The sequence below is a fragment of the Ornithorhynchus anatinus genome, chromosome 7 (assembly GCF_004115215.2).
Source record: "Ornithorhynchus anatinus isolate Pmale09 chromosome 7, mOrnAna1.pri.v4, whole genome shotgun sequence".
Classification (NCBI taxonomy): domain Eukaryota; kingdom Metazoa; phylum Chordata; class Mammalia; order Monotremata; family Ornithorhynchidae; genus Ornithorhynchus; species Ornithorhynchus anatinus.
Genome location: NC_041734.1, coordinates 30,232,847 through 30,256,549, shown reverse-complemented (window position 1 = coordinate 30,256,549; position 23,703 = coordinate 30,232,847). Strand labels below are relative to the sequence as shown.

At 42.6% G+C, this 23,703-nt stretch overlaps 1 protein-coding gene and 2 non-coding genes across 7 annotated transcripts in view; 1 reads left to right on the top strand and 2 right to left on the bottom strand.

Moving 5' to 3' along the window:
- The window catches only part of SPAG16 (sperm associated antigen 16), a 772,121-nt gene that overhangs the window by 306,734 nt on the left and 441,684 nt on the right, over window positions 1-23,703 (top strand). For all 5 annotated transcript variants that reach the window (XM_029068266.2, XM_029068265.2, XM_029068264.2 and 2 more), the window contains one exon: window positions 14,281-14,424. In XM_029068266.2, the coding sequence (XP_028924099.1) occupies window positions 14,281-14,424 (144 nt within the window). The remainder of the gene's footprint in view (window positions 1-14,280; window positions 14,425-23,703) is intronic.
- On the bottom strand, window positions 4,960-5,097 carry LOC114813502. Its single transcript, XR_003761219.1, has one exon. It is a non-coding gene; the product is annotated as a small nucleolar RNA SNORA7 (small nucleolar RNA).
- LOC114813533 lies at window positions 20,544-20,681 on the bottom strand. Its single transcript, XR_003761250.1, has one exon. It is a non-coding gene; the product is annotated as a small nucleolar RNA SNORA7 (small nucleolar RNA).

Sequence of the window (23,703 nt, the reverse complement as noted above, 5' to 3'; positions counted from 1 at the left end):
GGGAGTCTGATCATCTATCAGGTATGAAAGGAGAGATAATTCCAGGCCAGAGGTAGAACACGGTCAAAGGGTTGATTAGTGCACACTTTATTTGCTCAACTCTGTGGGTAGAAGGATAGGTCTCATAATGATTGAAGTCTGTGTTATTTGATTCCGTAATGATGATCGCAGAATCAAGAAGGAACTTTGATTATTGTACTTATGGTTTTTTTTTTCACTTTTCCAAACCCAAATATTCAGGCCTCACTACCCAGAAATTGTAGAGTGAGAGTAACCAAGTGGGATTTTATTACTTGTCATCCCATGAATCATTTATCTGATATTGCAAGATCAATTATTCCACTCCACATTCTCCACAAAGATAGATGGCTCTCTATTCTCTTTTGCTGTCAAAGGTGCAGATCTTCTACAATATGCCTTTTTCAGAGCTTCAGTGTTTAAATGTCTTTACAACCAAAAGGTGTTTTTTTTTTCTCTTGCTGTAACAAACTATTTCTCTTTGTTCAGTCTTCAGTTTTCTGGCTCAGGAAAAAAATAATCTCTTGAAGATAGTTAAATGACTCCTTGCTCTTGCCTTTTTTGAGCTAAATAATAATTGTGGTGTGTGTTATGCACTTACTTACTACGTACACTGTGCTAACTGCTGGGGTAGAAACAATACGATCAGGTCAAACAGAGTGTCTGTCTCACATGGGCCTCACAGACTAAATAGGAGGGAAAATAAACAAGTGTTTCTACCTCAATATCAAACTTCCTTTGAATATTTGCTAGTAGTTTTTCGAGCTTTGAATAGGTTCTCTATCTCTTCAAGCACTAGAGATGCATTGCAGTCTATCAAGGATGATCAATGCACTGAGGTTTGTAGGGACTATTATATAAATCCTTCTATAGAGTCACAAGTGGTATACCCAGATGATAAATGTCTAATCTCAGTAGTACCTGACATTGCAATCTCCTTATTAAACAAAAATATGCTCCTTCACTTTCCTTTTGCTTTTGGGAGAAAATACCATAACATTGAAAGGATTTAGCGCCATTGTCTTATGATGTGATTCAATTTTTGTTTTTTAATTGTTTGAATAGTTGTAGGTTTGTGGAGAGGGAAAGTATCTACTCAGGTCTATTGTATTGTACTATCCCAAGAGCTTAATACAATGCTCTTCAAACAGTAAGCAGTCAATAAATACCATTGATTGGTTATACAGATGGATCACATGTTCTAAAATATGTATTCCCTTTTCCTTCTAACAGATTTGTTGGGACAATCTGGGGTGTTTTAATTCTTGGAACAAGATGGAACAAAATTACAGAAAACCTGGCTTATGTGCTTCTTTAGTAAAGTCATAATAAAGGAAAAGAATTAGGACTTTTGTGCATTTGTTTACCAACTGGCCCTCCACCTTTAATCAATCAATTGTATTTATTGAAAACTTGTTGTGTGCAGAGCACTGTACTAAGCACTTAGAAAGTACAATATAGCAATAAAGAGAGACAATCCCTGCCCACAATGAGCTCACAGTCTAGAGAGGAGACAGACATCATGTTTGTTGAAATAGAATTATAGATATATACATATACATATATATACATAAGTGCTGTGGGATGTGGGATGGGAGCAAAAGGAGTGAGTCAGGGTGATGTGGAAAGGAGTGGGAGCTGAGGAAAAGTGGGGCTTAGCCTGGGAAGGCCTCTTGGTGGAGGTGAACCATCAGTAGGGCTTTGAAGGGGGGGAGTGATTGTCTGGCGGATTTGAGGAAGCAGGGCTTTCCAGGCCAGAGATAGGACATGAGCCAGGGCTCGGCGGCGAGACAGGCGAGATCAAGGCAGAGTGAGAAGGTTAGATCCAGAGAAGTAGATTGTGCAGGCTGGGATATAGAAGGAGAGAAGGAAGGTGAGGTAAGAGGGGTAAAAGTGATGGAGAGCTTTAAAGCCAAAAGTGAGGAGTTTTGGGTGATACGTTGGTGGATAGGCAATCACTGGAGATTTTTGAGAAATGGTGTGACATGCCCTGAATGTTTCTGTAGAAAGATAATCTGGACAGCAGAGTTAAGTATGGACGGTGTGGGGAGAGGCAGGAGGTTGGGAGGTTAAAAAAAGCTGTTACAGTAATCTAGGCGAGATAGGATGAGTGATTGTACTAACGTGGTAGTGGTTTAGATGGAGAGGGGAGGGCAGATCTTGGTGATGATGTGAAGGTGAGACCCACAGGATTTGGTGATGGACTGGATATATGGGTTGAATGAGAGATCAGATGAAACCTAGGCTACGGGCTTGTGAGATGGAAAGGGTGGTTGTGCCATCTATAGTGATGGGAAAGTTCAGCAAAAGACAAGAGTTTCGGAGGGAACATAAGGAGCTCTGTTTTGGACATATTGAGTTTTAGGTGGCAGGAGGACATCCAAATAGAGATGTACTGAAGGCAAGAGGAGATGTGAGCCTGGAGAGAGGGAGAGAGAATAGAGGAGGAGATGTAGATTTGGGTATCATCCGCATAGAGATCGCAGTTGAAGCTGTCAGAGCAAATGAGTTCCCCAAGGTAGTGAGTGTAGATACACAATAGAAGGGGACCAATAATTGAATATTGAGGGACCCCTAAAGTTAGGGGATGGGAGGGGATGGAGGAGCCCGTGAAAGAGACTGAGAATAAACTGTCAGAGAGATGAGGGGAACCAGGAAAGGACAGATTCAGTGAAGCCAAGGATGGATAACATATCCAGGAGAAGGGGATGGTCCGCAGTGTCAAAGGCTGTTGAGTGGTGGGGGAGGCTTAGAATGGAATAAATGCCATTGGATTTGGCAAGAAGGATCATTGGTAACCTTTGAGAAGGTGGTTTCAGTGGAGTGAAGGTGATGGAAGCCAGCTTGGAGGGGTCCAGGAGAGAGTTGGAGGAGAAGAATTTGAGGCAGCGAGTGTAGATGTCTCACTCAACGAGTTTGGAGAGGAAAGGTAGGAGGGAGATGGGATGATAGCTGGAGGGTTCTATGTGGTCAAGGGAGGCTGATTTTAGGATGGGGGGACATGGGCATGTTTGAAGGCAAATGGGGAAGAAGCCAATGAAGAGTGAATGGTTGAAGATGGTAGTTTAGGAGGGAAGGGGGAAAGGGGTGAGAGTTTTTATAAGGTATGAAGGAATGGGGTCCGATGCACATGTCGACAGGGTGGCATTGGATAGGAGGCAGGAGATCTCCTCTGGAGGTACTGCTGGGAAGGATGGAAGTGTTGAAGTGGGGGCTGAGAGCAGGGGGGATGGTCAAGGGAGAGGGTTGATTTGGGGGAGCTCACACCTGATGGAGTTAATTTTCTTAATAAAGTAGATGGCCAGGTCCTTGGGGGTAAGGGATGGGGGCTGGGGTGGGGTGGGAAACGGGGCTGAGAAGGGAGCTAAATGTCTAGAACAACTGGAGAGGGTGATAGGCATCGGTGTCAATAAGGGAACAGAAATAGAGAAATAGTTTTGCTGGGCAGAGGAGAGGGCAGAGTTAAGGCAAGAAAGGACAAACTTGAAGTGGTCAAGGTCAGCCTGATGTCTAGATTTCCACCAGCAGCATTCAGCAGCTCTAGCATAAGAGTAAAGGAGGCAGACAGTGGAGGTGATCCAGGGCTGTGTGTTAGTGATGAAAGAGAGATGAAAGGATAGGGGAGCAAGCAAGTTGCGTTTAGTAGAGAGGGTGTTGTTGACAGCATCTATTTGGTCAAAAGTCTTGACACATAGATGATTTAATTTCTGGTTATTTAGATAGAGAGGGTCAATTGTCATGCCAGCCTATTGTGTTCTTAATGCTTTTTTCTGAGAAAAGGGAAGCTGGGTTTTTTTGTGGATGGTTACATTGTATAACGACTAGAAATGGAATTGTAGGGCCTATTCATCATAGAAAAGAATATCATTAGCATGGTAATTGTGGAAGTGTGCAATGCACAGTTTAAAGACTAATGTTGTCAAAAATTTTACTCCACTTGGTGAGGAAACTAATGGGGCATATCTTAGATTAGTTTAGTTTTACACGTAGTGGCATCAGGAAAATGGGGTATTCAGATTCATTTTCGAACTATGGTTTTCTTAATTGCCTGCCCATTTGCGGGGTGGGTCAAAGAACTAAGAATATCTTTTTGTAGAAGGAATCTCTTCCTTAATAAAATGAATTAAATAGCATTATAATGAAATGGAGTTAAAGTATCTGAAAGTACTTAACTAATATTAAGACATCATGAACTAAATTTTACTATGTTTTCAGCACTGTGTGTCTTGAAAGTTCATTGTTTGAAGTGATATATACACAGTATTGAATTCCATTAAATTATGAATTCACTGTGTTAATGATAAAGCCTTTTTTTAGTTTCTTTTGTTTCAGCTCAAAGGAATGTGGCATAAAAAGAACAATTTGTGGGGAAAGTTGAGGGCTTCTCTTCATTCCTGTTGAGCTCATCTCTTAACTCCACCCCTCCACCTAGTCTGGTCTCACCCACCTCCCACCCCTTGTTCACATTATCCCTCAGGCCTGGATCTCCCTTCCCCTTGGTGTGCCTCAGTGCTGGGCCACAAAATCTTCCCTACCAATATTGACCCGCTCCACCTTCAAAACCCTCCTATAATCCCACTCCTCCAACATACCCTCCCCAAACATTCTAAATCATATTAACCCATCTGCCACTGCTAGCTCTTATGTATGATAGTATTTACAGATCATAGTACTTGTTATGGGTTTACTGTGTGCTGAATATTGTACTAAATGTTGGGATTTGTCTTATGCCATCGTGTCATGTCCGACCCATAGCTGCCATGGACACATCTCTCCCAGAATGCCTCATCTCTATCTGCAATCATTCTGATAGTGTATCCATAGAGTTTTCTCGGTAAAAATATGAAAGTGGTTTACCATTGCCGCCTTCTGCGCAGTAAACTTGAGTCTCCACTCTCGACTTTCTTCAATGCCGCTGCTGGCCAGCACAGGCGATTTCTGACTTGTAGCAGATTGCCTTCCACTCACTAGCCACCATCCAAGCTAGGGATGGAGTGAATATGTCTCTGCTTGACTCTCCCTCTCATAGTCGAGACTGGTAAAATACTGGAAACTCTCCAGGTGCAAGCCTGAGAGGGGAAGTGTTGGGATAGATACAAGATAATCAGGTTGGACACAGTTCCTGTCCACTTGGTGCTCACATTCTAAGTAGGAGAGAGTAGCATTTAACCCCCATTTTACAGATGAAGAACCTGAGGCACACAGAAGTTGAGTAACTTGTCCAAGGTCCCACAGGTGACAAGTTGTGGAGCCAGGATTAGAACCCAGGTCCTCTGACTTCCAGGCCCATGTTCTATCCACTGCCCATTGTGGGCAGGAAAATGACTATTCATTTTTGTATTTAACTCTCCCAAGAGCTTAGTACAGTGTTCAGCACACAGTAAGCACTCAATAAATACAATTGAATGAATAAATGAATGCTTACCCTCGACAAGACAGTATCCCCTGAAGGGTTTTTTTCTTTTTGTCCATTTAAAATCTGCTTAATCCCATGACTTTTTATCATTGTGCTTCTCCAGAGATATGGGGACAATAATAGTGGTGAATGCTAGCACAGGCTTTCATCTGATTTCCCCATGTAGAATTTTCTGGGATGGTGGTCAACTTTAACCTGATCTTTTGCCAATGAGACACAGCTGTTCAGTTGTTAGTCAAGAGATCCAACTCCTCTCACAGCAAACAACGAAAATCTGCCCCAAGTTTAAAGAATTTTGATCAATAGCCTGAGGCAATTTCAGATCAGGATCCTGAACTCTAATCAGCAATGTAGAAATAATATTAATTCAAAAGTATTTATTGAGCATTTACTGTGTGCAGAGCCCTGCATGTGGTACTTTAGTAAACCAAATAAATGGTTTGTTCCTTTAAGTGAGATTTCCCCTCATGTTTGTTGGTAATAAGTACATTCTTCTCCATGAGTCTCCCCTGAGAAGAACAAAATATACATATATATATATTCATATAGTATGCACTTTACCTTTACAGAATATTTTCATTCCTGTTTGGCTTCTATGCATGTCAATTTACAAAGCTTAAGCACTCATTCACCTATCAGTGTATGTACTTTTCCTTCAATATTTCATTTATTAGAAAGGCAACCCAAGCACCTGTTTGAAGTCTCAGAGAGTCCTACAATCCATCAATCAGTGGTATGTATTGTGTGCTTATTGTGTGCAGATCACTGTACAAAGCACTTGGAGAGTACAGTACAACAGAGTTCCAGACCCATGAGAACCTTACAGTCTAGAGGTGTCACATCTTCCTTCTTTAGGCAAGATAGTACTTTGCATTTTAGATGAAGGAATCTCATAAAAAAGAGAATTAACCTTTCCTGTTTCAAACTCCTTTCACTGTTCCACGGTTCTTGTGAGATCAAACCATCTACTTTCAATTATCAAATATCTTTAACAAGGTGCAAATGAAATTTTTACATTCAGAACAACATATGGTCTTGTGTATATTTTATTATTTAAACCAGTTTCTTAACTACAATCACTGTGTAATGTAGCTTTTCATAACTTATTAAACCATGAAGTGTGACAACCCCATCATCGGGCACTGTAAAATTTTGCAGCATAAAATATTCACCTGCTTGGGTTGCAGGGAGGCTCTATAATGTAAATGTAGGCCCTCTGTGAAGGTAACTGCACTCATTCCCTCTCTACCTCACCTCAGTTGTCATTAAGATACTGGAACTATCATTGACCCAAGGTTGTACTCTTTCTGCAGCTGAAGCCCCGTAAGTATATCTACCCAGGACCAGAAGTATTTTTGGAAATAATTTGTATGATAATAATGCTATTACTATTACAACTACTAATGATGGTAACAAATGCCATCATCACTAATACTACTACTACAACTACTCCTACTAACATTAATAATAATGGCATTTGTTAAGTGCTGGGGTAGTTAGATAGTAAACAGGTCCTACATGGGCCTCAGAGTAAGTAGTGGGGAGAACTGGTATTGACTCCCCATTTTCCAGATGAGGGAACTGAAACATAGAGAAGTTAAGTGACCTGCCCAAGATTGCACAGCAGACAAGTGGTGGATTAGAACCCAGGTCCTCTGACACCCAGGCCTGTGCTCTTCCCACTAGGCCATGCTGCTTCCCATTTTGGACCAGATCAAGTTAGCCTCTGCCACCCCACAAACTAGTGTGAGGAGAAGGCAATGAAGACAGAGGCTGTCTATGGCTAGTTCCACCATGAAGCCCAGTATTTTTTCCTTCCTGCAGCATGTACAAGTGACTGACAGCTAACACTTCCTGCTTTTCCATTACCAGCCTTTCTTCTTCCCCGTTGTTGACTGGGCCAGTCACAGAGCAGCATCTGTTCTATGTGCTTGGGAGGTTACCATATAATATAATAATTGTGACATTTGTTAAGCTCTTCCATGTGCCAAGCACTGTTCTTAGCAGGGGAGTAGATACAAGATAACTAGGTTAGACCCATTTTCTCTACCACATGGGGCTCACAGTCTAAGAAGGAATAACAGGCACTTCATTCCCATTTTATAGATATACTAAGAAAGATAGAAGTTAAGTGACTTGCCCAAGTTCATACAGGAAGGGAATGCAGAGTCATGATTAGAACCCAAATCTTCTGACTCCCAGACTCCTGCTCTTTCTACTAGACCATGTTGGTAGATACTATTCCTGCCCACAAGGAGCTAAAAGGTGTAGATCACTCAATGGTGTTTATTGAGCTCTTACTGTGCACAGAGCATTGTACTAAGTGTTTGGGAGAGTACATTACAAGAGAATTGATAGACACGTTCCCTACCCAAAATGAGCTTATAGTCCAGAGGTCGCACAAACACACATGATTCATGGTCCACCGTAGCTGACCGCATGATCCAAAATGTCAGATTTTAATCAAGATCCAAATAACAAAATAGAATCAATTGATCACCCATCCCATTTTCTTTAATTGCAAACCTCGTAGTTAACATTCACTTCATAAAGGAATAAGGATTTGACATTAATTTATCCAGATATACATTTGATTTTACCCAGTGATGGCACAGGCTATTCTTGTTACTCAATCTGAAACCCAAATTCAGGTAATGCAGTCTGATGGTTTACTCCTAAAATTAAAATTAGGCAGATTTGTAAAGCACTATGGAATGTGGCAGTTAAAGATAGAGCAAAGAAAGTGGGTAACCTACGAAATCGAGGCAGAAAGAGGAAGAAAAAGATTTTCTGTTAATCAAGAGGCAAACTCTGTTTTTCATTTTCCCCTATTCTCACAACTTCCAAATGTATCTATCTTATTCCTAATTTTTCCACTGTAATTATACAATTTATGCCTCCATTAGATTATAAGGTCCTTGATAATGGACTTTCACCTTTATTCTTTCACCTTTATTTTATGTACTCAAGCTCCTAGTATAGTGTCCTATACCCACTAAGCTTGCTCAATCCATACTATTGAGTGAATGGAATAAGATCTTGTGAAGATCTTGTGAATCTGAGTTTTTGAAGCTGCCTTTGAGGATTAAAGAGGGCAAGATGGACCAATCCATACCTTATTTACTCCAAACTTTTGTTTTATGAAAGGGTTGTAAACTATAGTTGTTTTTTTTTCTTTCAGCAGCAGACTCCTGTCATTTTTCCATCCCTGACCACACACTTGATCGAATGAATTCCATTATTTTCAGGAAAAATAATTTGTATTGACAATTTTGTTTTTCTTATCAGTAACACTAATAACCTGATTTTTCTCTAGTGGCAATCTGCAGGGGTTGGGATTACCTTTTATCTTGGCACCTGCCGAGATGTGAAGCTACTGAGAGTAGTCTCTGCTTTAAAGAAGCATGAGTGATTTCAGTTGGGAAGCGGATCTATAAACACACCTGTTTCATTCATTTAGCAACCCTGGTTTTCAGTTGTTCATCTGGCAATCTTAAAAGAATTGATGGGCTGGGTGTGAGGAGGGGTAGGATAGGTCAACAGATGTTCCTATAACACATCTAGCCATTAATTTCTCTTCAATCCGCTGGGAGTCTTCTGTAGTAGGACTAATTAAACCCTGTGAAAAGAAATGAAGCTAAAATCTATACAATGTTGAATCACCCCAAGAGAGGACAAGAGTCCCTAATTAATGCTGTTTATGGTAATCTTTTTGAATTCACATTTCTTTCCTTTGAGAAGATGCTCAAATGGTGTGCAGATGTCATCCAGTCTGAGATTTAATTAAATGGTCTTCTCCATGTACATGCATTGTTTCCTGTAACACATTCTTGGGTAGCACCACTGTTCTAGAGGAACATTACACTTTAAAAGAACATGTTTTGTAGGGTGTATTGGGGGAATCTGTTACCATGGAAAAAGATAGTTTATTAGAACAAATGCTTTTGCTTGTGTAGTATACTCCTAGAATACTGGTGGTGACAAAAGTCCTTGCTTCATAGATATGGCTAGATTAACACCCCATTCATCATGATGTGTGTGTGAATGAAATCATTAGCAGCATCCTCCTGGATTCACCATGTGGATGAGTTTTTCCTCGTCACCCTCCCTCCTCCCCCACCTCTCTTTCTGTCTCTCCTTCTCCCTCTCTCTCTCTCTCTTTCTCTCTAGCACACACACAAATGTTTGAAGGCTGGGGCAGTTCTCCAGGAATAACCTCTGACTCAGGGGTGTGTGTTTGTGTGTTTGTGTGGGTGTGCATATGTGTGTGTTTGAATGAGTCTCTATATCCACAGGGAGTGGGAAAATTGGACAGTGGAAGCAGTGAGTAGATGGGGTGGGAGACTGTAAACTCATTGTGGGCAGGGAATGTCTATCAAATCTGTTATGTTGTACTCTCCCAAGCGTTTAATACAGGGCTCTGCACACAGTAAGAACTCAATCAATATGATTGATTGATTGATTGATTGATTGAGGAGAGAATATTCTGGGGAAGAAAACAAGAGGGGTTAAGGGAACAGATTATCCAGAAGAACAGAAGGAGAGTGAGAGAGTACTAGCAGTAGAGGCATTTATTGAACTCCTGCTGAATGTAGTGCCTTGTACACTGCATGTACTTGGGAAAATACCACCAGAAATCCAAGATGCAGTCCCTGCACCTGAAGAAATTTAGACTGTTTTTGGGGTCAACAAGACTTAAAACACACCAGAGGTAAAACCTTCCAAAGTGATTAGCCTTCTTCTATGCTTGATTCGTCTTTGGTCAGAAATGACCTAAACAGTTCACATCTCGACAAAAGTAATTTTTTAAAGTTATCTTTCAAACTTTTAAAAGACATCAATATTTTGTGTTACCTTCACTAAACAAGCTAATTTATCATCTAGTCAAGTGTGCCTACATCTGCCAGGAAAACCATAAACCAACATATATCATCCTCAGCAATGGCAAGGGTCTTAATGGCCTCCTTACATGTGTTTGAATATGAAATGAATTTCAAACTGGCTTTTCTTTTGCCCACCACCATATTTTTCTTCTAAGTTTCTATAAATGCATTCTATATCCTGTTTGAGCTGCAATAAATTCTGTTTCTAAATTGGTGGTCTGAAAATCTCAAACCAACTTTTATGATAAATTTGATGAGAGGTTCTGGGGCTACATCTACAGTTGGGCTAACAGGACATTATGCTTGTCAACTTGCTGAGTACAGAAAGTATTTGTGGGACTGTGAGCTCCATGAGGGATAGGATGATGTCCTTTAGAACAGGGCTTGACCCATAGTAAGCCCTTAACAAATACCATAATTATTTATACAGAAGCATAACAGAGGTTTGAGGAGGAGGAGGAAGGTGTGATGTTCCCAGTGGGAATGCATCATTCATTCAATCATATTTATCAAGCGCTAACTATGTGCAGAGCACTGTACTAAACACTTAGGCATAGTAGGTCTCCACTAGATTGTAACTTCCTCCACTAGATTGTAAGCTCCTGAAGGTCAGGATACTCTGTAAGCTCATTGTGGACAGTGAATATTTCTGTTTAATGTTGCATTGTTCTCTCCCACACACTTAATACAGTACTCAGCACACAGTAAGTGTTAAATAAATACAATTGACTGACTGACTGAACTCTATTGCACTCTTTCAAGCACTTAGGATAGTGCTCTGCACACAGTAATTGATCAAAAATGCAACTGATTAATTGATGGATGACGAAAGAAAAGCTCCAGGAAGTCAAATATAGTCCAAGTTTGCTCGGGGTTATTCAGTCCTTACTGGAGCATGAAGGAAGGGAGCAGTGGACTCTGCTCTGGTGCACATGAATACTCTGAAATTCAACCAGTCTAGTGCTAAGGAGAATGGAGGAGGCCCCAGGGCACATCTAGTCTTCATCTAGATTTTGTAGAATTGTCACCAGTCTTGACGGGATCATACTGGGGTCAATGGCTCTGGACTAAATAAAGCCTCCCTTGTTTTTTTGGGGTATTTTGGTTTGTTTAATGGTATATTTTTAGTGCTTATTTTGTGCCAGGCACTATACTAAGTGCTGGCATAGATAAAAAGCTCATCGAGTTGGACACAGTCCATGTCCCACAATGGGGCTCACAGTCTTAACCCCCATTTTACAGATGGGGTGACTGAGGCACAGAAGAGTTAAGTGACTTGTCCAAGATCATTCAACAGACAAGTGGTGGAGCTGGAATTAGAACCGATGTCCTGACTTCCAGGCCTGTGCTGTATCCACTAGGCCACACTAGTTCTTTATAAGAAAGTTAGATGCTGACATCTATCTAATAGAGCACACCTCCATTGGGTATAGCACGACCCATGTAATCAATCAATCAGTCAAATTTATTAAGAACCTGTTGGTTTCAGACCAATTTACTAAGTACTTAGGAGAGTACAATTGAGTTAATAATACTAATAATTATGGCATTTGTACTATGTGCCAAGCACTGTTCTAAGCACTGGGGTATATACAAGGAAAGCAGGTTGTCCCACGTGAGGCTCATAGTCTTAATGCCCATTTTACAGATGAGGTAACTGAGGCACAGAGAAGCTAAGTGACTTGCCCAAAATCACACAGATGACAAGTGGTGGAGCTGGGATTAGCACCCACAACCTCTGACTCCCAAGCCCGTGCTCTTTCCACTAACCCTTGCTGCTTCTCATAGAGTTAGTAGACATGGTCCCTGTTCTCAAGGAGATTCTGATCTAGCAGGTGGAGCAGAGGCTAAGACAAATTACAGATAAGAGGGAGTAGTAGAGGCTAAAATCATAATCATTAAGTGCTGTGGGAGAGCTTGGGTACTTAAGTATTTACGTGGTACAAAAGTGCTAAAATGGCAGTGTTGCGGGGTGAAAAATGTGCCATGGGAAAATTAGAAATTAAGGGATGATCTTCTGGAGTAGAAGTGATTTCATAAAGGCTTTGGAGATTGCAGGAGCAGTAATCTTCAGGTGTGAAAGGGTAAGGGGGACCCAGGTGGGTGGGGAAGTGTATGAGGTAAAAAGTTGGGGGTGGGACTTTGGGGATGGAGGCAGAGTGAGTAGGTTAGCTTGAGAGCTGGGGGGTAGTGGGAGAAGAGTGTGGTTAAGAGGTAGGGAGAGAGAGCTGATTATATATCTTAAAGCCAGTGGTCAGAAACTTTTGCTTGATGAGAGGAATGAGCCATCATTCGAAGCTTGCAGGAAGTGGGGAGCTGTGTGCAGAGTGACATTTTAAAAAATGATCCATCAGCAGAGTGTGGGTATTCTCTGCTTAGTGCTACTAGTCATTTTCCCAGTGTCTTGGCTATCTTCTGAAAGCCCAAAGGGAAAAAGGGGAAAAGCAGTATTGCCTAATGGTTAGAGCACGGATCTGGGAGTCAGAAGGACTTGGGTTTTAATCCTGGTTCTGCCACTTGTCTGCTCTTTAACCTTAGGTAATTCACCTCACTTCTATGTGCCTCAGTTGCCTCATCTATAAAATGGGGTTGAAGACCGTGAGTCCCAAGTGGGACATAGACTTGTGTCCAACCTGATTATCTTGTATATATCCCAGTGCCTGGCACAGTGCCTGGCACATAGTAAGTGCTTAACAAACATCATACCAAAAAAAAAAAGGCAAAATACAGTGCTCCATCTCTTCACAACCCTTATTGTAGAGAAAGAGGTTGTAAACTAAATATGAGTCCTTATGGAGGTTTCTTTTTGGCAAGGACTTTGAGAAATGTGTTTTGTAGTGAAAGATGCCAACTTTTCCAGCAACCCAAACATTTTCATAAAGATATTAGAGAGCAAGATCAGGGGCCTAATAGAGAGGCACATTTCCCCAGAATCATTTGGAACATTCTGGGAAGAGCCCGGCTCCCCTGCCAATTGTGGCAAAGCCCTGCCTGCAGTTCTCTCGGGAAAAGGAACTAGAAAAAGACAGAGAGTTAGTTTCAGCCTTGTTATAGTATGATGTCTGCCTACCTGCTCCCCTGAGACCCAGTCAGAAGTAATCTTCATGTGGAAATGTATATTTCTCAGCCTAAGCTATAAGGGTAAAAAGAAAGAAAGTTAATCTGGTTATTTTATTAATTTGGGGATGCATTACCTAATAATGTTGGTATTTGTTAAGCGCTTACTATGTGCTGAGCACTGTTCTAAGCGCTGGGGTAGACACGGGAATCAGGTTGTCCCACATGGGGCTCACAATCTTAATCCCCATTTTACAGATGAGGTAACTGAGGCACTGAGAAGTTAAGTGACTTGCCCAAAGTCACACAGCTGACAACCTTCCCACGAGAAGCTCAGTCTAGAGGGGGAGACAGACATTAATATAAATAAATTATTTATAATATATTTCCTGTTATGATGGTTCCCTTTTATGTTAATACTTCAATCCTGACTTTGCTCTTGTCTCGTTTTGGAATCTAATTTCAGCCATGCTCACTGGGATCTACAAAACTCTTAGGCTCTTTGATGGAGTTCCAAATTCCTTATCTTACTCAGTAACTCTAAATACAGGATGGCTAATTTTGGTCCATTTTGGAGGAAATGTAGCTAAATGGCCCCAACTTTGATCTCCCAAGAAGAAAACCTTTACTGGAGTTTAATAAAAGACGTTTCTTTTTCTACTATTGGATTTCCCCTGAAAATGCCCGATAACAATACATGGCCATAGCTTTACTTGATTCAATGAATCAATCAAACAGTCAGTAGTATTTATTGAGTGCTTACTGTGTGCAGAGAACTGCACTAAGCACTTAGAGCAGCTTTGGTCAATTTGATGTCCATTTCACTTATCTAGACTTTGAAATCTTTGAATGTACTCATAGTGTCTCTCTCTCCTTCTCCCTGTCTCTCCTCTCCCTTCGGCATAGTTTGGCCTTACATCCCCACAAAGAGATCCTGATCACTTGCAGTGACGACCATCTCTGGAAGATGTGGGCCTTCCCAAGCGGAAACCTCCTGATGACAGGGGTGGGACACACAGATTGGCTCTCTGGCTGCTGTTTCCATCCAAGGTAAGTGTGGACAGTTCCCTGCCCCAGCACAAATCCCTTCTAAGGACGGTCTTTTTTGCTCCAAACCCTTCTTCTCATTGGTTTTGATATTTCTCCTTTCCTCTGTCACTCATGACCTTCCATGAAGATTTAAAGATATGGATGATTGGACCTTTGACATTGGGTGTTTGAACATCTGAAATTTAGACCAAGACCCAAAACTTGCAAAAGAATGATAAGTTCTTCAGGACAAGCAAAATTAATTCCTTCTGCAAACATGCCATTAAAATAGTTTCATACACTTTCATACTCTCTAGACTGTAAGCTCATCTTTAGACTGTTAGCTCGTTATGAGCATGGAATGTGTCTCTCTATTGTCATAGTGTACTCTTTCCCAGTGCTCAATACAGTGCTCTGCACACAGTAAGTGCTCAATAAATACAATTGAATGAATACATTTATAATCAGTCCAATATAAAACACTTTGTAGCAATTGTGTTAATAACTGCAAGTTTGGGGAATTTGGGGTTCTATGAAAGCAGGGAATTTTAGTGATTCTTGTAATATCACATGAATTTAGAAAAAAATGATCAATTCACTCCTTCCCCCCCTCCCCTTTGCTTCCCCATCCACAGAATAAAGGAAGGTAGAAGACATATAGTGGAAAGATGTTTTCTATGCAAAGAACTGTTTAAGGCATGGATGCTGTGCTAGTATAAACTCCTCATTATTTATCCGCATGTTTTATTTATACTTTCATTGCATTTCCCCAAGCCCTCAGTAGAGTTCTCTACACATGGTAGGAGCTGATACAATGCTGTGCACATTGTAGGAGTCAAAGTCAACGCAGCTACACTGCTAATATTAATAGAGCTTAACAATGCCTGAAGGAGGGTTTTCTGCTACTGTGGGTGTGGGATTTGGAAAAACATAAGGGCATTCCTCTGACATAGCCCTGGACACCCCTGAATCTTTAGAGAGCTTTCCTGACTTAGTCCCATCAATATGGGATAAGAACCTTGGAGGGTGGGATAGGTGAGAGCTTTCTATTCCTTACATCTTCAGGGAGACATTGGCCAATATTGGGAGAACCAATCTCACTGCTAATATAGAAAGAAAATATATTAACATTTCATTGAGTCTGTCAATAACCTTAAATTTGGGGGAACATATTTCAATCATACATTCAGTCAGTGAAGCAGCAGGGCCTAGTGGAAAGAGTGTGGGGCTGGGAGCCATAGGACGTGGCTTCTAATCAAGGCTCATGCCTCGTACCCACTGTGTGACCTTGGAAAAGTTACTTAACCTTGGTTAAATACCTGTTCTCCTTCTTACTTCGACTCTGAGCCCCATGTGGGACCTGATGATCTTGTTCCTAAACCAGTACTTAGCACAATAAGCACTTAACAAAATTGGTTAAAAAAAATTAGTGGGAAAGAGGTTGGGCAGTGGATGTATGAGAAGAAAATAAAACAATTAAAACATAAAATCAACATAAAAGATGAGGTCAGAGATAAACAAAATAAAATCAGGGTTGAAGTGTGCTGAAACTGGAAGAACAGTGCTGCAGGCTTCTCTCAGGTCAGAGAACAGTTTAGTGGACTGCAGTTCGGCCACAGATGCCATCTTCCCAGCATCCTCTGCTAGTGTGGAGGCGGCATCCCAACACTGCTTTTGTCCCTCCTGCCAAGATAGACGAAGGCAGATTGGGAGGAGCCCCCAGGATGATGTAGGGAATGGCAGCACGGGGCGACATGTGTCACTGGCCAAGTAGCTCAACTGGACGTTGGTTTGGGAGGCCAAGATGTGTGCTGAGATGGTTCTGCCCCTCCCATGGAAGTGGGGTGGGAGGGGCATTATTCAATTGCTTGGGGCTTACCTAGGCAATTTCTAGTGTATAGATTTTTGAGGGAAGTTTCCAGAGAGTAATGGGTTTATCTGCATATGTATATACTTACTCTAGACTGTAAACTCACTGTGGGCAGGGAATGTGTCTATTGTTGTATTGTAATCTCCTAAACACTAATACAGTATTCTGCACACAGTAGGCACCCAACAAATAATAATGATTGATTTGATTATACAGTGGGGTTTACAGTGGGAGGAGGTTCTAGCCCTACACTCTGGAGGTGATACGGAGCCCAGAACATGGAAAGGCATTTGGTCAGTGAGGAATGTGTTTGCATTTCAAAACTCCTCTCCGCCCTTCCATTCTACCCTTCCCACCTCTATTGCACCTTTGTCCACGTGAGTGTCCATCACCACCTTAACATAACACATTAAGATGCTACTTGAGAAGAAAGTAGCTCATTATTTAAACCCAGCAACGTGACTTTCACAGTCAGCGAATTTCCATTATGTGTGCTGTCACCTGGGAGTTCCAAATGAAGAAGCTTATAGTTTAATGAGGTACAAATGCATACAAATTAAGATACCTAAAAATTATGTACAAAATGTCCGAGGCTGCTAGACCCACAGGAAAAGAAAGAATACAACTTTTCCATTAATTTATTAAATAGTCAAATTGGATGCTACCAACTTGCAAACATGCATCAATTTTTGCCAAACTCGTTCTAATGTTTCTGAAGGGGGAAGCAATGGTTTTCTGTGCATTCATTCTTTTATTTCTATTTTTCTTAATGGTCCAGACTTCTTGGACATCCTGTATAATAGCCTTACATTTTCAGAGAAAGAAATAGAGGTGCCATTTGTTTTCTAGGAAGATTGTAATGACTGAAATTAGGTGGTATTTATTTTGGAAAGCTTCATGGAGATGGTGAGTTTTGAGATTTTTTAAGTTTCGGTTCTGGTTGAAAGAAAGGGGAGATTTTCATTGCAGGTGAGATAAAGTGCAGAAACTAGGGAGGAGAAATATATGGCACTTAGGTTGATGAGGAAGAGGAGGATGGTTAGAGGATGGTTTTAACCATTTCACTGTTCCTTGTACTTATCTCTCTCCTTGCCAAATCTCCTACCTTCTGCCTGGATCTCCCTCACCTTTTGCATCTGTCAGACACCTGCTCTCCCCATCTTCAAAGGTCTTCTGGAATCACGTCTCCTCCAGAAGGCCATCCTGATTAATCTCTCATCTCCTCCTGTTGTTTCCCCCCAAACTGCTATGGCCTAGTCAAAAGTGCACAGGCCTGGAAGTCAGAGGACCTACATTCTAATTCCAGTTCTGTCAATTGCTTGCTGCTTGACCCAGGGCAAGTCACTTCACTTCTCTGTGCCTTAGTTACCTTGTCTGTAAAATGGGGTTTGAGACTGTGAACCTCTTGTGGGACAAGGACTGTGTCTAACCCGATTTGCTTGTTTCCACCCCAGCATTTAATACAGTGTCTGGCACATAGTAAGCACTTAACAAATACTATTATTATTATTTTAGTGTCTCTTTTCCCTGCTAGATTTTAAGCTCCTTGTGGGTAAGGATCATTTCCTCCTCTTTTTGTCACTATCTTCAGAGGCCCACACTCCAAGCATGTCACCCCAGAAGCAGCATGGCCTAGTGGCAAGAGCACGGGTTTGGGAGTCAGAGGACTTGGGTTCTAATGCCGCCTCTGCCCCTGGTCTGCTGTGTGACCTTGGGCAAGTCACTTCACTTCTCTCGGCCTCAGTGACCTCATCTGTCAAATGGAGATTGAGTTGTGAGCCTCACGTGGGATAACCTGTTTACCCTGTGTCTACCCCACCAGTTAGAACAGTGCTTGGCACATAGTAAGTGCTTAATCAGCACTAAAATTATTATTATTATTACCGCATGGCAGACTGACCTGTCTTCTGTGTCTGTCTCCCAAATATCTACTGCCATTCCACATCATTTGAGATGTTGCCTCTATCTCATTGTGTCTTTAGAATTCCTTCTTTAGGGTATTTTTACACTGCCCCTATGTCAGCTCACTATGCAGTTGCAATTTTGGTAACTTGCCCATGTCCATTTCTCTCACTGTCCCACCCAGGTAAGGTGGAGTTTTTGCTTCATTCTTTCTTTAACTATTTCTTCTGTCCATCCTGCCTATGGTTATCTTCATTTCGACTCTATGGCTATCCTGCAGTCATCTATTCTCCTTATATATCCTCCCAGGGCAGTCCTTTAGTACAGTACTCTGCACACAGCCTTGCTGAATCAATAATATTGATTGACTGGGTTATTGAGACCAGATTGCCTCGATGCTGGTGGTCTGAGATCTGAGCTGTCACCTGAGTTAGTGTTGTGGAGAGTCTAAAGTGAAGTCTGTGATAAAACTAGTTCTCACAGACACAGATGCCAATGCCATGGGATGGGGAGTAGTGGGAGTGAAAGCATCCATAGGATCAGCTGAAAAAAGGGGAACCATTAGCTTCTTTTCCATACTTTTTGGGCAGGGTTGGCAGCCATAGGTAACTTCAAGTTGCTGTTCCCACCTCTTGCTCCCTGCTCACAGAACATCACAGGGCTCTCAATCTGGCCCAGAATCTCCAGGACTCTAGAATTTTGTGAGGACAAGCTAGCGCCACCCCCCGACCAAGTCTGCCCAGGCGACCTTCCAGGGATGAAGGTGGGCTGGGGGTCACCCTGGAGATGCTGGGGCATGGATTTAAATGGCAATGCAATCACTCTGGAGCCACAATTCCAGTCTCATCTCCAGAGCATTCCCAGGGTCTCAGAGTGAAGTGGGAGGGCACAGGACTTGTCCTCTAGGCATTCTGGGACAAGAGGAGATTCTGCCCTGGCTTAGTGTGTAGGAAAGGGAAAGAAAATCACTTGTAGATGTGTTGGTGGCAGTGGGATAAGAGGAAAAAGAGCAGAAAGCTGAGCAGCAGGGATGTCCTTTCTCCATATTTCTCTTTCCTCTCCCTCTTCTGTTTCCTTTTTCTCCAATCCCATTCTATCTCTTCCTCCCTTCCTCCCTCTTCCCCATCCCTCCCCTTACCCTCCACTCTTCTCCTTCTCTCCTTACTCCTCCCTCCCGCCTCATTTTCTCTCCTGTTACTTCTCCTTACTTCTCCTTCTACTGCCTTTCCTTCTGTTACTCTTTCTTCTCCAACCCTCTCCTCCTCTTCTTACTTTTTCTCTCCCTGTTCCTTCTTGCCTTACTTCTTCTCCGCCAACTCTCTCTGTTCTCCTTACTCCTCCTCCTCCTCTTCCCTCTCCTCCTCTTTCCCTTCTTTTACTTCTTTCCTGTCAAAGCTCCACCCAGCAGAGCTCCACCCAAACTTCATCCCCATGCTTAAAATGAAAAGTTTCCATTCCTGCTCACAGCCATAAAGGAGCCAGGACATTCCAATCACCCTGTTTGCCTTCAGGTTGGTCTAAACTACCCTACTTCTGATAGTCTACCAAAGGACACACTAGGTGAACATAAGTCTTCATTGTTAAATAAAGTTTTTATCCATTCTTTCTCTTATCACTGTTAAATATTTTCTATGCTGTAACTGAAATTTATGCTGATGTTGGCTCTGTCAAAATGCCCTGCCCTCCTGAAAAATTTTCACCCCACCCTCTGGGTGACTTGACAAGCCCATAACAGATGGTTTATCTTAACTGGCATCTGGCATCAACCGTCGGCTTTTTTTTTCTTTCTCAGGGTAAACTAGCAGTGAATTTAGTTTAAGGTAAAGATCAGTCTTTTAGTGAATTTCAGCTGTTTTATGTTTCTGATAATATAAAGCTTTTCCGGTCCCAAAGTCTCTAGTTTCAAGTCTTCAATCTTTAAGTATCTGCAGTGCTCTGTACACAGAAAGTGCTCTATAAATACAATTGAATGCATGAATTGCTTCTACCTAGAAATACCAATCAATAATTTCTCCCTCTTACTTACACTGTAATCCCCTTGTGGGAAAGGGACTGTGTTTAAACTGATTAATTTGTATCTATCTCAGCACTTAGAATAGTGTTTGACATAGAGCAAGCAATTAACAAAAACCATAGGAAAAAATCAATTCAATGGTATTTACTGAGTGCTTACTATTTATAGAACACCGTGCTAAGTGATTGGCACAATTAGAACGGCATACCTCCGTCTGCAATCATAGTGTATATAGAGAGTTTCCTTGGTAAAAATATGGAAGTAGTTTACCATTGCCTCCTCCCACAGAGTAAACTTGAGTCTCCACCATCGACTCTCTGCCATGCCGCTGCTGTCCAGCAAAGAGGAGTCCTGACTTGTAGCAGATTGCCTTCCGCTCTCCAGCCACTGCCCAAGCTAGGAATGGAATGGGTATGCCTCTGCTTGACTCTCCCTCCCAAAGTTGAGACTAGCAGAGTACTGGAAACTCTCCAGGTTCCACTCTGAAAGGGGTTCAAAATTAGACTACCAAATATGTAAATGTTAAGAAGCAGCGTGGCCTAGTGGAAAGAGCATGTGCCTGGAAGAGAGAGGACCTGGATTCTAATTCCGGGTCCGTCCCTTTTCTGCTCTGTGATCTTAAGCAAGTCACAATACTTGTTTATGCCTCAGTTACCTCATCGGTAAAATAATGGGGATTAAGATTGTGTGCCCTATGTGAACAAGAACTGTGTCCAACCCAATTATCTTGTATCTACCCTAGAGCTTAGTTCTGTGCCTGGCACACAGTAAGCACTTACTTAACAAATACCATAATAATAATAATAAGAAATATTTTAAAAATCGATTAAATTTTAAATTTTTTGAACTGCTAATTGTCAGTAACAGCAGCAGAAACAGGGGAAGCTGCACTGGTGTAGGTAGAGCACTGTACTAAATGCTTGGGAACCTACAGAAAAATGAGACATGGCCCCTTTCCTTGTCGCACTAATCATTCATTCAATCAAAGGGATTTATTGAACACTTTCTATGTGCAGAGCACTGTACTAAGCACTTGATTAAATTAATGAGAGACAAGCAGACATGCCTTCCCTAATATGTGACACAGAAAAGAGTAAAATGTTTCTACCTAGGAGTCAATGGAATGAATGAATGAATGATTAACAGATTCATTCATTCATTCAATAGTATTTATTGAGCGCTTACTATGTGCAGAGCACTGTACTAAGCGCTTGGGATGAACAAGTCGGCAACAGATAGAGACAGTCCCTGCCGTTTGACGGGCTTACAGTCTAATCGGGGGAGACGGACAGACAAGAACAATGGCACTAAACAGCGTCAAGGGGAAGAACATCTCGTAAAAACAATGACAACTAAATAGAATCAAGGCGATGTACAATTCATTAACAAAATAAATAGGGTAACGAAAATATATACAGTTGAGCGGACGAGTACAGTGCTGTGGGGATGGGAAGGGAGAGGTGGAGGAGCAGAGGGAAAAGGGGAAAATGAGGCTTTAGCTGCGGAGAGGTAAAGGGGGGATGGCAGAGGGAGTAGAGGGGGAAGAGGAGCTCAGTCTGGGAAGGCCTCTTGGAGGAGGTGATTTTTAAGTAAGGTTTTGAAGAGGGAAAGAGAATCAGTTTGGCGGAGGTGAGGAGGGAGGGCGTTCCAGGACCGCGGGAGGACGTGACCCAGGGGTCGACGGCGGGATAGGCGAGACCGAGGGACGGCGAGGAGGTGGGCGGCCGAGGAGCGGAGCGTGCGGGGTGGGCGGTAGAAAGAGAGAAGGGAGGAGAGGTAGGAAGGGGCAAGGTGATGGAGAGCCTTGAAGCCTAGAGTGAGGAGTTTTTGTTTGGAGCGGAGGTCGATAGGCAACCACTGGAGTTGTTTAAGAAGGGGAGTGACATGCCCAGATCGTTTCTGCAGGAAGATGAGCCGGGCAGCGGAGTGAAGAATAGACCGGAGCGGGGCGAGAGAGGAGGAAGGGAGGTCAGAGAGAAGGCTGACACAGTAGTCTAGCCGGGATATAACGAGAGCCCGTAATAGTAAGGTAGCCGTTTGGGTGGAGAGGAAAGGGCGGATCTTGGTGATATTGTAGAGGTGAAACCGGCAGGTCTTGGTAACGGATAGGATGTGTGGGGTGAACGAGAGGGACGAGTCAAGGATGACACCGAGATTGCGGGCCTGCGGGACGGGAAGGATGGTCGTGCCATCCACGGTGATGGAGAAGTCTGGGAGCGGACCGGGCTTGGGAGGGAAGATGAGGAGCTCAGTCTTGCTCATGTTGCGTTTTAGGTGGCTGGCCGACATCCAGGTGGAGACGTCCCGGAGGCAGGAGGAGATGCGAGCCTGAAGGGAGGGGGAGAGGACAGGGGCGGAGATGTAGATCTGCGTGTCATCTGCGTAGAGATGGTAGTCAAAGCCGTGAGAGCGGATGAGTTCACCGAGGGAGTGAGTGTAAATGGAGAACAGAAGAGGGCCAAGAACTGACCCTTGAGGAACTCCAACAGTTAAAGGATGGGAGGGGGAGGAGGCTCCGGCGTAGGAGACCGAGAATGATCGGCCAGAGAGGTAAGAGGAGAACCAGGAGAGGACAGAGTCCGTGAAGCCAAGGTGAGATAAGGTATGGAGGAGGAGGGGATGGTCGACAGTGTCAAAGGCAGCAGAGAGGTCAAGGAGGATCAGAATGGAGTAGGAGCCATTGGATTTGGCAAGAAGGAGGTCACGGGTGACCTTAGAGAGAGCAGTCTCGGTAGAGTGGAGGGGATGGAAGCCAGATTGGAGGGGGTCTAGGAGAGAATGGGAGTTAAGGAATTCTAGGCATCGATTGTAGACGACTCGTTCTAAGATTTTGGAAAGGAAGGGTAGTAGGGAGATAGGACGATAACTGGAGGGGGAAGTGGGGTCAAGAGCGGGTTTTTTTAGGATGGGGGAGACGTGGGCATGTTTGAAGGCAGAGGGGAAGGAGCCCTTGGAGATTGAGTGGTTAAAAATAGAAGTTAAGGAAGGGAGGAGGGCAGGGGCGATGGTTTTAAGAAGGTAAACAGATAACAGATAAAATTAGCACGTGCACCTGAATGTTGAGATAGATGATAGAGTGACATGACCAGGAAGATGTCATCATCATCATCAATGGTATTTATTGAACATTTACTGTGTTCAGTGAATTATACTAAGCGTTTGAGAGAGTACAATGCAACAGAGGCAGTAAACTCATTCCCTGTTCACAACTAGCTTATAGTTTAAAGGAATAGAGATAAGGTATAAAGCCTTTTGGTGGAAGAGATGGCTTTTAGGAGAGTGTAAACCTGGGGAGGACCATGGTTTGGCTGAATTGAGTCAGGAGGTCACTCCATAAAGGAGTAAAGTCATGAGCAATGAGTAAATAGTAGTAGTAATAATAATTTAAAAATGGTATTTGTTAAGCGTTTACAATAAGCCAAGCACTTTACTAAGCACTGGAAATAATAGTTGTAGTAGTGGTAGCGTTCATTGATCACTCACTTGATGCAGTGCACTATACTAGATGCTTTGA